The sequence below is a fragment of the Electrona antarctica genome (genome assembly GCF_951216825.1).
Source record: "Electrona antarctica genome assembly, chromosome: 18".
NCBI classification, from domain to species: Eukaryota; Metazoa; Chordata; class Actinopteri; order Myctophiformes; family Myctophidae; genus Electrona; species Electrona antarctica.
Window position 1 is genome coordinate 46,337,137 of NC_136799.1, and position 14,017 is coordinate 46,351,153.

At 44.0% G+C, this 14,017-nt stretch overlaps 1 protein-coding gene across 1 annotated transcript in view; it reads right to left on the bottom strand.

Annotated features, from left to right (window-relative positions):
* Positions 1–266: 266 nt before the first annotated feature.
* Positions 267–14,017, bottom strand: part of LOC306941934 (uncharacterized protein) — a 38,237-nt gene continuing 24,486 nt past the window's right edge. The window contains exons 9-14 of the mRNA XM_079527572.1: positions 13,344–13,517; positions 11,841–12,155; positions 10,970–11,143; positions 9,221–9,379; positions 8,384–8,433; positions 267–955 (exon numbers count right to left, since the gene is read on the bottom strand). Coding sequence (XP_079383698.1) covers positions 294–955; positions 8,384–8,433; positions 9,221–9,379; positions 10,970–11,143; positions 11,841–12,155; positions 13,344–13,517 — 1,534 coding nt within the window. The 3' untranslated portion in view covers positions 267–293. The remainder of the gene's footprint in view (positions 956–8,383; positions 8,434–9,220; positions 9,380–10,969; positions 11,144–11,840; positions 12,156–13,343; positions 13,518–14,017) is intronic.

A 14,017-nucleotide genomic window follows, 5' to 3' on the forward strand; every position in this document is an offset into this window, starting at 1 on the left:
CAGCCTGTAACCGGAACATCTGTTACACATGTCATCAAAAAGAGAACATGAAAAAAATCGAATACAAGAATCAAGTATCAGTAACAAAACAAAAAACACCATCATCAGTCTTGATGGAAAGTCATTCATGAAACGTAAATGTGTGGAGATCTGTCTACTCTAACCTAACCTAATCTAATCTAATCTAATCTAATCTAATCTAACCTAACCTAATCTAATCTAACCTAACCTAATCTAATCTGTAAAACTCCCTGTGGTGATGACTGGTTCAAACTAAGGCTGTCCCCAAACATTCAAGGTTCGAATGTTCGCTCGTTAGGGTTGGCTTGAACCATTCGTTTTTTTAGCTTGAACCATTCTTTTTTTTTTTTTTTTTTTTCACACAGACGCACTGAGGAGGGGTAGCCTAACCTGAACCCAACGCAGAGGGGTTCAGTGGACGTGATCTGGAAGGTGTACAGGTGGGTCAGAGTGTCCTCTGAGGACACGTCATAGAAGGACAGAGTCCCAGCGGGACGGTCCACGTACACTGCTACTCTGTAGACCCCGTCCTCACGGTCCTCACGGTCAGCATCCACTGCTGCTCTGTTGGAGCGTCTAGAGGGACGGACAGGGAGGACAGTCCTCTCACTATTGTGTGTGACAGAGTAACTGTCATCATCACAGTCCAGACTCCAGGACTTTTCATAGTTTCCAAACAGACAGTCATCACCCTCTCCTTTCCTGCTGATTTTTCTGTCAGTCCCTGCTATAGTAACCCCTCCACTGCACTCTACCTCAGAGTAGCAGCGTTTGCTCACACTCCCTGCACTCAGAACCTGATCGCAGACATCAAACCGCTCGGGATGATCAGGATACTGATTATCCTGTCCCTCCCGTGTGACCTTCCTGTTGTCCTCAGACAGAGTGAGGTCACAGTGTGCTGTGTTTGCGTCCAGTGTGAGACGCTGGGAATCTGATGAGAAAACAACACAGTAAACATTAAATACATCATTCACTGAGTGACACACACACACGCATGCGCACGCACATACACAAAAATACAGACGTGCGCACGTGTGTGTGAGTATGTGCGCACGTGTGTGTGAGTATGTGCACAGACACACACACACACACACACACACACACACACACACACACACACACACACACACACACACACACACACACACACACACACACACACACACACACACACACACACACACACACACACACACACACACACACACACACACACACACACACACACACACCTAGTTATTTGTACTAGTTGACGAGTAAACTAGTTTAGCTACCGCTGGCTGGCCTCTGGTTGGACAATAGCACGGTGGTTGTTGAACCTGCTACCGCTGGCTGGCCTCTGGTTGGACAATAGCACGGTGGTTGTTGAACCTGCTACCGCTGGCTGGCCTCTGGTTGGACAATAGCACGGTGGTTGTTGAACTTGCTACCGCTGGCCTCTGGTTTGACAATAGAACGGTGGTTGTTGAACTTGCTACCGCTGGCCTCTGGTTTGACAATAGAACGGTGGTTGTTGAACTTGCTACCGCTGGCTGGCCTCTGGTTGGACAATAGCACGGTGGTTGTTGAACTTGCTACCGCTGGCCTCTGGTTTGACAATAGAACGGTGGTTGTTGAACTTGCTACCGCTGGCCTCTGGTTTGACAATAGAACGGTGGTTGTTGAACTTGCTACCGCTGGCCTCTGGTTGGACAATAGAACGGTGGTTGTTGAACTTGCTACCGCTGGCCTCTGGTTGGACAATAGAACGGTGGTTGTTGAACTTGCTACCGCTGGCCTCTGGTTTGACAATAGAACGGTGGTTGTTGAACTTGCTACCGCTGGCTGGCCTCTGGTTGGACAATAGCACGGTGGTTGTTGAACTTGCTACCGCTGGCCTCTGGTTTGACAATAGAACGGTGGTTGTTGAACTTGCTACCGCTGGCCTCTGGTTGGACAATAGCACGGTGGTTGTTGAACTTGCTACCGCTGGCCTCTGGTTTGACAATAGAACGGTGGTTGTTGAACTTGCTACCGCTGGCCTCTGGTTGGACAATAGAACGGTGGTTGTTGAACTTGCTACCGCTGGCCTCTGGTTTGACAATAGAACGGTGGTTGTTGAACTTGCTACCGCTGGCCTCTGGTTTGACAATAGAACGGTGGTTGTTGAACTTGCTACCGCTGGCCTCTGGTTGGACAATAGAACGGTGGTTGTTGAACTTGCTACCGCTGGCCTCTGGTTGGACAATAGAACGGTGGTTGTTGAACCTGCTACCGCTGGCTGGCCTCTGGTTTGACAATAGAACGGTGGTTGTTGAACTTTCTACCGCTGTCTGGCCTCTGGTTGGACAATAGAACGGTGGTTGTTGAACTTGCTACCGCTGTCTGGCCTTTGGTTGGACAATAGAACGGTGGTTGTTGAACTTGCTACCGCTGTCTGGCCTCTGGTTGGACAATAGAACGGTGGTTGTTGAACTTGCTACCGCTGTCTGGCCTCTGGTTGGACAATAGAACGGTGGTTGTTGAACTTGCTACCGCTGTCTGGCTTCTGGTTGGACAATGGAACGGTGGTTGTTGAACTTGCTACCGCTGTCTGGCCTCTGGTTGGACAATAGAACGGTGGTTGTTGAACTTGCTACCGCTGGTTGGCCTCTGGTTGAACAATAGAACGGTGGTTGTTGAACTTGCTACCGCTGGTTGGCCTCTGGTTTGACAATAGAACGGTGGTTGTTGAACTTGCTACCGCTGGCCTCTGGTTTGACAATAGAACGGTGGTTGTTGAACTTGCTACCGCTGGCCTCTGGTTTGACAATAGAACGGTGGTTGTTGAACTTGCTACCGCTGGTTGGCCTCTGGTTGGACAATAGAACGGTGGTTGTTGAACTTGCTACCGCTGGCTGGCCTCTGGTTTGCCAACCAAATGAGCTGCTTAGTGCTCAGCACCAAGTATATAACTTAAGTTAACTTGCCATATGCTTAAATGTTCTATACGACCATCGATTCATCCGCAATCGCTCGTTTTTGAAACGTCGGGCTTAACGAGACACTGCCGTCTTGTTGAACCCAGCTGGGTGAATAACCTAAATGACCTAATCAACGTCACCACGGTAAATGCTCCATATAACTATGAAAGCGATAATGTTAATGTTCACTGCATACACGTAATATAGTTACATGATGACCAAGCAGTGATACAGTCCACTGTAGCCTACAGCGATTTGGTTTACAAATCGTAGTGCAGCGCGCATTGTGTGCCCAAAAGAACAGATCTGCAAGCTGTCGACACGCCATCGAGCGGCATGTTGATTGTTTGTATGTCTGTTCTTTTGGTTAGGCAACGCACATTACGCTGGTATGTGGGTTTGAGAGGCAATGATTAATTAAACTATATAGGCCTACAGTAGCCTAGTAGATTATAACCACATTGACAGTTGTATAACTCTGTTCTGGACTGTCAACGGTGAATGATGAAAGAGTTGCACTTTGTTAACGGGGACAGTTTTGGACATATTAACACTTTGATTGCTGGAAGATCTCAACAGGCCTATTTGGATGTTGCTGCCATTTAACATTGCACAAAGGCCTTGTTCGGGGGCCCACAGTAAAATGTTCTCTTATAGCGAGAATCACACGCCTACATCAAAAGAAAGCTGAACTTGTCCACTTCAATTAAAAAAATACATTTTGATTTTACCATGTTCCATTCTGGAGATATTGACCTTTTTGCAACACCTGCATTTGCCTGGAAGTGGTTATCTTGAACAGCGAGCAGAGTTATGGATGGTTTAAAGTCAGAGACATTGACAGGCAGATATAAAATTGAACCCAATAAATATCCTATACATCCTATACACCGAATGAAAGCCCTGAATGTGTACTTTTACGAGGAAAAGAGTAAACATTGATCCCATGTACAGTTAGACAGTAATTGGTTATTGAATGCAGCTTGTGCCCACCAGATAACTGCAGAGAAGACATGGACCCGAACTCAATATTCACAAAATAAGGCCTATAGCGACATATAAATACTATATACCGTATGAAACAGAAGACTCTCTGCTTTCATAAGAAAAAAACTTCTACTGTAGTAATAATAAAAATCACACCCATGTGAAGTGAGTGGTGCAACTCTGACAGAGTTGCACCACTCACTTCACATGGGTGTGATTTTTATTATTACTACAGTAGAGGTTTTTTTCTTATGAAAGCAGAGAGTCTTCTGTTTCATACGGTATATAGTATTTATATGTCGCTATAGGCCTTATTTTGTGAATATTGAGTTCGGGTCCATGTCTTCTCTGCAGTTATATCTGGTGGGCGCAATGTGCATCCACCCAGTATCCAATTTATGACAAACTGTACATGGGATCAATGTTTACTCTTTTCCTCGTAAAAGTACACATTCAGGGCTTTCATTCGATGTATAGGATGTATAGCATATTTATTGTGTTTATTGTTATATCTGCCTGTCAATGTCTGACTATAAACCTTCATAACTATGCTTTCTTTTTGATGATGATTGCCGCCTCGCCTAATCTATCTCACTGCTTTCATTGTTTTGATCGCAGTAACATTGGGGGGGGGGGGGGGGGGGGGGGGGGGTGGCGGTCATGGGCACATTGGGCAGCAAAAGTCTTGATCCGTACGGCTATAAAAAGTCCCATTCCACCGTTCGGTTCAGAACTATAGTATAACGGTGAGACGCGTTGTCATCAGCTGATTTTGTTTTTCAAGCTAGTGTAGGGGAACATGCCTGGGCATGCTAGCCTGGCACGGCCAGACTCATAGCGAGGGTTCACTGATGTTTCCTCCGGGGAAGAATCTTCAGTGAATCCCCGCTATGAGGCTGGCCAAGCCAGGCTATGGGCATGCAGCTTGGGGGCGATGGAGGGAAAAAAAAGCGTCACCCGGCTGTGATGTCGACGAGAAGGAAAAAATGACTTCCACAGATGACAACACCACGGTTTAGGTCGCGGAAAAGTTCGTTATACATTACACCCGGGTCGATTACGTCCCCGACGCGTTCATTGCGGTCTTATCACTACAATTATAATGAATAAAAAAGCGTTACAATCACACGTCTGAGCGATCTCCGATTATGACGGCTCTGCATGGCGATACGTGATCCACCAACGGAACACTGTCTTGTCGTGGCGGCCCCTCGATACTGTGGTTAGTTCGTAGTATTGTAGGCTCGGGGATCGTTTGGTCGCTACAGTATGAAGAAGGAAACATGCATCTGTCCATGTGTGTTGCAGATGTTATGCATTTGCAATGCCGATCTGGCAGCGTTCCGTTCAGCGTTCATCATGTTTTTTCCGAGAGACAGAGGAGAGCATGTACCCCCTCGCAAGATCCTCCTCCTGGAGAAACAGGAGGGGAGGGGGGAATCAAATGTCCGAGCCGAGGTGGAAAGCCTGGTGAGGCGAGGTTAGGTGAAATGTGATTCTTTTCACACATCGGCATGGGCGCTTACACTGGCTTCTACACGTAAAGCGGCCCGCCCTCCTGTTTTCAGGAGGGGAGGGTTTTTTTTTTTGTTTGTTTTTTTTTCTGATCACGTGAGCGGGACAAAGCAGCAATGATAGGGCGATGGTTCTTCATTGTCCGGGTGGGTAAAAAGATGAATGAAAGTATGCTATAAAAAAGTGATTGAAACGTATTGATACGTGATCCGCACCCGACGTTTGATTAATTGATAACGTATTGATACGCGATTCGCGTCGGCTGTGTTAACTGCGTCACTTCAGAGGATCGCTGCTACTTTGAATCAGAAGATGTTTACTCATCCCTGGAAATCACTGGAAACCTTTAGAATGTTGGAAATGAAACATTATCAGCCAATTAACGTGAGTTATAAATCCTTTATTTCGGCGATTAGTCCGTTCACACTCACCTCAATAACATTTGAACCACGGTGCAAGGCACCGCGGCCATATAGTGGCATTTTTCTTTTTCCTTTTTTTCCACATGGGTCTGAATTCGTCCAAAATCAACAAGATCGTGCACTTGGTGACAAGTTTTTGATTTTTGGTATGATGGTAGGTATGGTTATAAGGTTTTCAAAAACCATCGCAAACGAGTTGGGAGCGCCCCCTAGTGGCCTGTTTGCAATGAATCTAATATTAAATGGGTCAGTATATGGCTAAAAATCAAAATAATTGATAAGAGATTTTCCAATGGATTATATTAGTATTGGGTGTGCTAAATAACATACTAAAAAATTAGGAAAAAATAACTTCTGGAAACGCATCATTTTCAAGATGGCGTCCACGATGGCTGCCAGGAGCTTAAAATGCCTATAAACTGGGATTTAATACATCAAAAATCATAACAACTATACTCTTGGTGACAAGTTTTTGATTTTTGGCATGATGTTAGGTATGGGTATAAGGTTTTCAAAAACCATCGCAAACAAGTCGGGCTCGCCCCCTAGTGGTCTGTTTGCAATGAATCTAATATCAAATGGGCCAGTATATGGTTAAAAACCATAATAATTGATAAAAGAGATTTTTCAATGGATTCTATTAGTATTGGGTGTGCTAAATAACATACTAAAGAATTAGGAAAAAATAACGTCTGGAAAGGCATCATTTTCAAGATTGCGTCCACAATAGCTGCAAAATGCCTATAAAGCTGGGATTTGTAAAAAAAAAACAAAACAAAATAATTGATAAAATATATTTTCCAATGGATTCTATTAGTATTGGGTATGCTAAATAACATTAAAATTTTGGGTGAAAATAACTTCTGGAAAGGCATCATTTTCAAGATGGCGTCCACGGTGGCCTCAGTAAGCTTAAAATGCCTATAAACTGGGATTTAATACATAAAAAAATCATAACAATTATGCACTTGGTGACAAGTTTTAGATATTTGGCATGATGTTAGGTATGGGCATAATGTTTTCAAAAACCATCGCAAACAAGTTGGGCTCGCCCCCTAGTGGTCTGTTTGCAATGAATCCAATGCTGGCCTATTTAACATTGGATTCATTGCAAACAGACCACTAGGGGGCGAGCCCAACTCGTTTGCGATGGTTTTTGAAAACCTCATGCCCATACCTACACCATGCCAAAAATCTAAAACTTGTCACCAAGTGCATAATTGTTATGATTTTTTATGTATTAAATCCCAGTTTATAGGCATTTTAAGCTTACTGAGGCCACCGTGGACGCCATCTTGAAAATGATGCCTTTCCAGAAGTTATTTTCACCCAAAATGTTTATATGTTATTTAGCATACCCAATACTAATATAATCCATTGGAAAATCTATTTTATCAATTATTATTATTATTTTTTACATATTAAATCCAAGCTTTATAGGCATTTTGCAGCTATTTTGGACGCAATCTTGAAAATGATGCCTTTCCAGAAGTAATTTTTTCTTACATTTTTAGTATGTTATTTAGCACACCCAATACTAATAGAATCCATTGAATTTTTTATTTTATCCATTATGGTTTTTAACCATATTCTGGCCCTTTTAATATTAGATTCATTGCAAACGGACCACTAGGGGGCGAGCCCAACTCGTTTGCGATGGTTTTTGAAAACCTTATGCCCATCCCTAACACCATACCAAAAATCAAGAACTTGTCACCAAGTGCATAATTGTTATGATTTTTTATGTATTAAATCCCAGTTTATAGGCATTTTAAGCTCCCGGCAGCCATCGTGGACGCCATCTTGAAAATGATGCCTTTCCAGAAGTACTTTTTTCCTAATTCTTTAGTATGTTATTTAGCACACCCAATACTAATAGAATCCATTGGAAAATCTCTTTTATCAATTATTTTGATTTATAACCATATACTGACCCATTTAATATTAGATTCATTGCAAACGGACCACTAGGGGGCGCTCCCAACTCGTTTGCGATGGTTTTTGAAAACCTTATAACCATACCTACCACCATACCAAAAATCAAAAACTTGTCACCAAGTGCACGATTTTAACGAATTCAGACCCAGCTAACTCGGTTTTTGGGCCTAACATTATGGTAATTTTTAGGGTCGGGCCGAGCCTCGGGCCGACCCAGTTAGGGTAGGGCCGGGCCTTAATTTCCAGGCCCGATGAGAACTCTAATAGTCGCCTAGTTGCTTAAAGGGATAGTTCACGTTTGTTTAACTTAAGCTGTATGAAATACTTGCCATTAAGGCAAGGATATAGCTGAGCCAATAGGGAGCCTCCGTCCATATTCAGCGGTAGATTGACCCCGCCCCTCTATGCTCTCTTTCAGGAAGTCAAGGCCTGAAGTATGAAATCTAAATATTTGATTCCTGTATAGACACCCCTGAAGTCTACCAAACTATACAGTAGGTGTGAATCTGCCCTAAAAAAACTGTGTATAAGATGTCAATATTGAGAGATACTCACGTCCTTTAATGAGATGAGGATTGAACCGATCTTCTCCACCATGTTTCACTCTGTAGGAAGTAGAACAACAATGCATCAATGTCTGACTGTCTAACACGTCTCCACTAGCTGACACTACAGTGTTTCACTCTGTAGGAAGTAGAACAACAATGCATCAATGTCTGACTGTCTAACACGTCTCCACTAGCTGACACTACAGTGTTTCACTCTGTAGGAAGTAGAACAACAATGCATCAATGTCTGACTGTCTAACACAACGTCTCCACTAGCTGACACTACAGTGTTTCACTCTGTAGGAAGTAGAACAACAATGCATCAATGTCTGACTGTCTAACACAACGTCTCCACTAGCTGACACTACAGTGTTTCACTCTGTAGGAAGTAGAACAACAATGCATCAATGTCTGACTGTCTAACACAACGTCTCCACTAGCTGACACTACAGTGTTTCACTCTGTAGGAAGTAGAACAACAATGCATCAATGTCTGACTGTCTAACACAACGTCTCCACTAGCTGACACTACAGTGTTTCACTCTGTAGGAAGTAGAACAACAATGCATCAATGTCTGACTGTCTAACACAACGTCTCCACTAGCTGACACTACAGTGTTTCACTCTGTAGGAAGTAGAACAACAATGCATCAATGTCTGACTGTCTAACACATAGTCTCCACTAGCTGACACTACAGTGTTTCACTCTGTAGGAAGTAGAACAACAATGCATCAATCATCACATGTCTGAAAATAGTAAAATAGTGGTGATGCCCCACAAACGTTACCCACAAATAGTAAATGGTTCTCCTGTAAACCGGGCCCCACAACAGGGTCTACTCACTTGAGATTCTCCAGCCCAGGAGAGAGCAGCATCTTCATTCCTGACTCATTCACCATGTTGAGACTCAGGTCCAATTCTCTCAGATGGAGGGAGGGATTAGAGGTTAGAGCTGAGGCCAGAACTTCACAGCATCTCTCTGTCAACCCGCAGTTCTCCAGTCTAAATGAAGAATACAACCAGATGTGTGTGTGTGTGTGTGTGTGTGTGTGTGTGTGTGTGTGTGTGTGTGTGTGTGTGTGTGTGTGTGTGTGAGAGTGAGAGTGAGAGTGAGAGTGAGAGTGAGAGTGAGAGTGAGAGTGAGAGAGAGAGAGAGAGAGAGGGGAAGGGAGGGGGGGGGGGGGGAGTGGGTGATTAAAACAAATAAAATACATTGTAGGAGCCAAATCCTTATATTCAACAATTTATTATTTATTTATTGGCCCTCTGGTGGTGGTGATGTGTCAACTAATGAAGTCTGCTCTCTGCAGGATGCCTTATAAGGAGCTGTATGTCACAATAGGGGCGTGACAGACAGTCTTTTGACCTTGCTTGTTTGGTGTGAAGGATTATTGTGTTCTTTTATTTGTTTTATCCTACAAGTTTAAGTTTTTCCGTTTTTGCATCCCTGTAAAGGAAGAAAATAAACAACTTTAATTTGACACCTGAACCAACCTGGAATGGACATTATATTATTTTATTCAAACAAAGTAAGCGTCTTTAGTATGTTCAGTCTGCCCATGAAGTGGCTCACACAAAGGGAGAAAAGTGTTTTTTTGTGGTCACTACATACATATTCCTGGATATTCCATTCCATTAGACAGACACCTCAAACCATAACCAAACAGGCTGGCACAGAGCAGCGTATGTCTGACCGTTGTTCCAGGACATGCTCTGCTCCGTTCTTGCGGTTAGGGTTTGAGGTAGGGTGTCGGTCTAATGACACTCGGAACAATAGTATGTCGGAACTAAAGCCCGTACCCAGCCGCTGCAGGGCCCGCCATAGACATATATAAAGGCTAGATGGCTCAAGGCGGAATCTCTGACGTAGTTCACCCGGCAGCCATCTTACTTCGGGGCTACAGTACAGTATGTTCAATGGCAGCTAAGTATGCGGTAAGATGGCCACCACGTAGCGACGTCGCTCTCCATTGGCCAGCAGCGCGGGTGAGACATCTAGCTTTCTTATATCTATGGGGCCCACGACCCGCACATTCCCACCACCCCCGTGTCTGACACTCATAGACACATTCCCCCCACCCCCGTGTCTGACACTCATAATAGACACATTCCCCCCACCCCCGTGTCTGACACTCATAATAGACACATTCCCCCCACCCCCGTGTCTGACACTCATAATAGACACATTCCCCCCACCCCCGTGTCTGACACTCATAATAGACACATTCCCCCCACCCCCGTGTCTGACACTCATAAGACACACACTAGGGGGGAAAACAAGGCCATCTTTGTACCTGAACAACCTCAAGGACCATCTAGTGAAAACTGTATTACTGCAATCAATACTCACACCAATTAAGAATTAACATTAATATAAATATCATTCAAAACTAGGGGATGACACTGACAATAAAACACATTCAACCACTCATAGTGTCATCAGAGGTGTTTAGTGTTTTAAATGTAGTATCTCAGCATAAAGACTACATACATTAGTCACTGTATCTTATGGATATTATGGTCTGTACATTATAATCACTTACTACAACAGAACTTATCCACATCACAATACAAAAGTTAAATGAAACTGACCTGAGAGTCTCCAGACAACAGTTTGGGCTCTTCAGTGCAGCACAGATGAGATCCAGTCCAGAATCCTTCAAGCCGTTTCCACTCAGGTCCAGTTCTCTCAAATGGGACGGATTGGAGCTGAGAGCTGAAGCCACAACTTCAATGTGTTCCTTCTCGAGGTTACAGCCAACAAGTCTGTAATTACAGATTAAATGTAAAATCAGAGATGACCAAAACAGAACAGACCATGTTCACTGTCAAGGAGGTTCCCTGTGGTACTGTCTGATATGTGTGTGTGTTTGGATACTGTTCTGTCAAGGAGGTTCCCTGTGGTGCTGTCTGAAATGTGTGTGTGTTTGGATACTGTTCTGTCAAGGAGGTTCCCTGTGGTGCTGTCTGTGGTGCTGTCAAGGAGGTTCCTTGTGGTGCTGTCAAGGAGGTTCCCTGTGGTGCTGTCTGAAATGTGTGTGTGTTTGGATACTGTTCTGTCAAGGAGGTTCCTTGTGGTTCTGTCAAGGAGGTTCCCTGTGGTGCTGTCTGAAATGGGTGTGTGTTTGGATACTTTTATAGCTAAGCAAATAGCGGCAGTGAGTAACACATATTTAATTTAAATGTGCTCATAACTTTACACTGTTGTCATTTGATTGTAATACAAACATTAAATAATGAAAACGATCCCAACTCACTGCTGTTGTTCCACTCTATGGCAGTGAAGTGAAGAAATGTTCTGTCAACAGATGAACAGCCTGTACGGCCGCATGCCATGGCAAAATCACCCTGCTATCACTAAATATACTAAACACAAATCACACTTGAATTGGATTGCAATACTAATATATATAAATATGAAGTGAGGGGGGGTCTCTCTCTCTCTCTCTCTCCCTCTACTAACCTGGCTGTTGTGCAGTTCTTCACAGCTGGGACCAGTCTCCATCGCCCCTCCTGTGATGTGTTGTATTTCTTCAGGTCCAACTCCTCCAGAACCTCCTCTGACATCAGCAGCATGGAGGCCAGAGCTGAACACTGGGGCACAGAGAGTTCCTTCTTTGACTCCAGGTACTCGTTCAGTGCAGCACAGATGAGACCCAGTCCAGAATCCTTCAAGCCGTTTCCACTCAGGTCCAGTTCTCTCAAATGGGACGGATTGGAGCTGAGAGCTGAAGCCACAACTTCAATGTGTTCCTTCTCGAGGTTACAGCCAACAAGTCTGTAATTACAGATTAAATGTAAAATCAGAGATGACCAAAACAGAACAGACCATGTTCACTGTCACTACTACATACATATTCCTGGATATTCCATTCCATTAGACAGACACCTCAAACCATAACCAAACAGGCTGGCACAGAGCAGCGTATGTCTGACCGTTGTTCCAGGACATGCTCTGCTCCGTTCTTGCGGTTAGGGTTTGAGGTAGGGTGTCGGTCTAATGACACTCGGAACAATAGTATGTCGGAAACTAAAGCCCGTACCCAGCCGCTGCAGGGCCCGCCATAGACATATATAAAGGCTAGATGGCTCAAGGCGGAATCTCTGACGTAGTTCACCCGGCAGCCATCTTACATCGGGGATACAGTACAGTATGTTCAATGGCAGCTCAAACAAAAACAGTCATAACTCGCCCCAATCTTGACGGATTTACAAACGGGTTGGTTTATTACAAACGTTGTCAACGTGGCTATGATTCAGGACGCTTTTCTGCTTAATTTATTTTTATTTTTTTATATGAACGTCATATAAAAGCATATAAGTATGCAGACGTCATATAAGTATGCGGTAAGATGGCCGCCACGTAGCGACGTCGCTCTCCATTGGCCAGCAGCGCGGGTGAGACATCTAGCTTTCTTATATCTATGGGGCCCGCGACCCGCACATTCCCCCCACCCCCGTGTCTGACACTCATACTAGACACATTCCCCCCACCCCCGTGTCTGACACTCATAATAGACACATTCCCCCCACCCCCGTGTCTGACACTCATAATAGACACATTCCCCCCACCCCCGTGTCTGACACTCATAATAGACACATTCCCCCCACCCCCGTGTCTGACACTCATAATAGACACACTAAGGGGGCAAACAAGGCCATCTTTGTACCTGAACAACCTCAAGGACCATCTAGTGAAAACTGTATTACTGCAATCAATACTCACACCAATTAAGAATTAACATTAATATAAATATCATTTCAAACTAGGGGATGACACTGACAATAAAACACATTCAACCACTCATAGTGTCATCAGGTGTTTAGTGTTTTAAATGTAGTATCTCAGCATAAAGACTACATACATTAGTCACTGTATCTTATGGATATTATGGTCTGTACATTATAATCACTTACTACAACAGAACTTATCCACATCACAATACAAAAGTTAAATGAAACTGACCTGAGAGACTCCAGACAACAGTTTGGGCTCTTCAGTGCAGCACAGATGAGATCCAGTCCAGAATCCTTCAAGCCGTTTCCACTCAGGTCCAGTTCTCTCAAATGGGACGGATTGGAGCTGAGAGCTGAAGCCACAACTTCAATGTGTTCCTTCTCGAGGTTACAGCCAACAAGTCTGTAATTACAGATTAAATGTAAAATCAGAGATGACCAAAACAGAACAGACCATGTTCACTGTCAAGGAGGTTCCCTGTGGTACTGTCTGATATGTGTGTGTGTTTGGATACTGTTCTGTCAAGGAGGTTCCCTGTGGTGCTGTCTGAAATGTGTGTGTGTTTGGATACTGTTCTGTCAAGGAGGTTCCCTGTGGTGCTGTCTGTGGTGCTGTCAAGGAGGTTCCTTGTGGTTCTGTCAAGGAGGTTCCCTGTGGTGCTGTCTGAAATGGGTGTGTGTTTGGATACTTTTATAGCTAAGCAAATAGCGGCAGTGAGTAACACATATTTAATTTAAATGTGCTCATAACTTTACACTGTTGTCATTTGATTGTAATACAAACATTAAATAATGAAAACGATCCCAACTCGCTGCTGTTGTTCCACTCTATGGCAGTGAAGTGAAGAAATGTTCTGTCAACAGATGAACAGCCTGTACGGCCGCATGCCATGGCAAAATCAC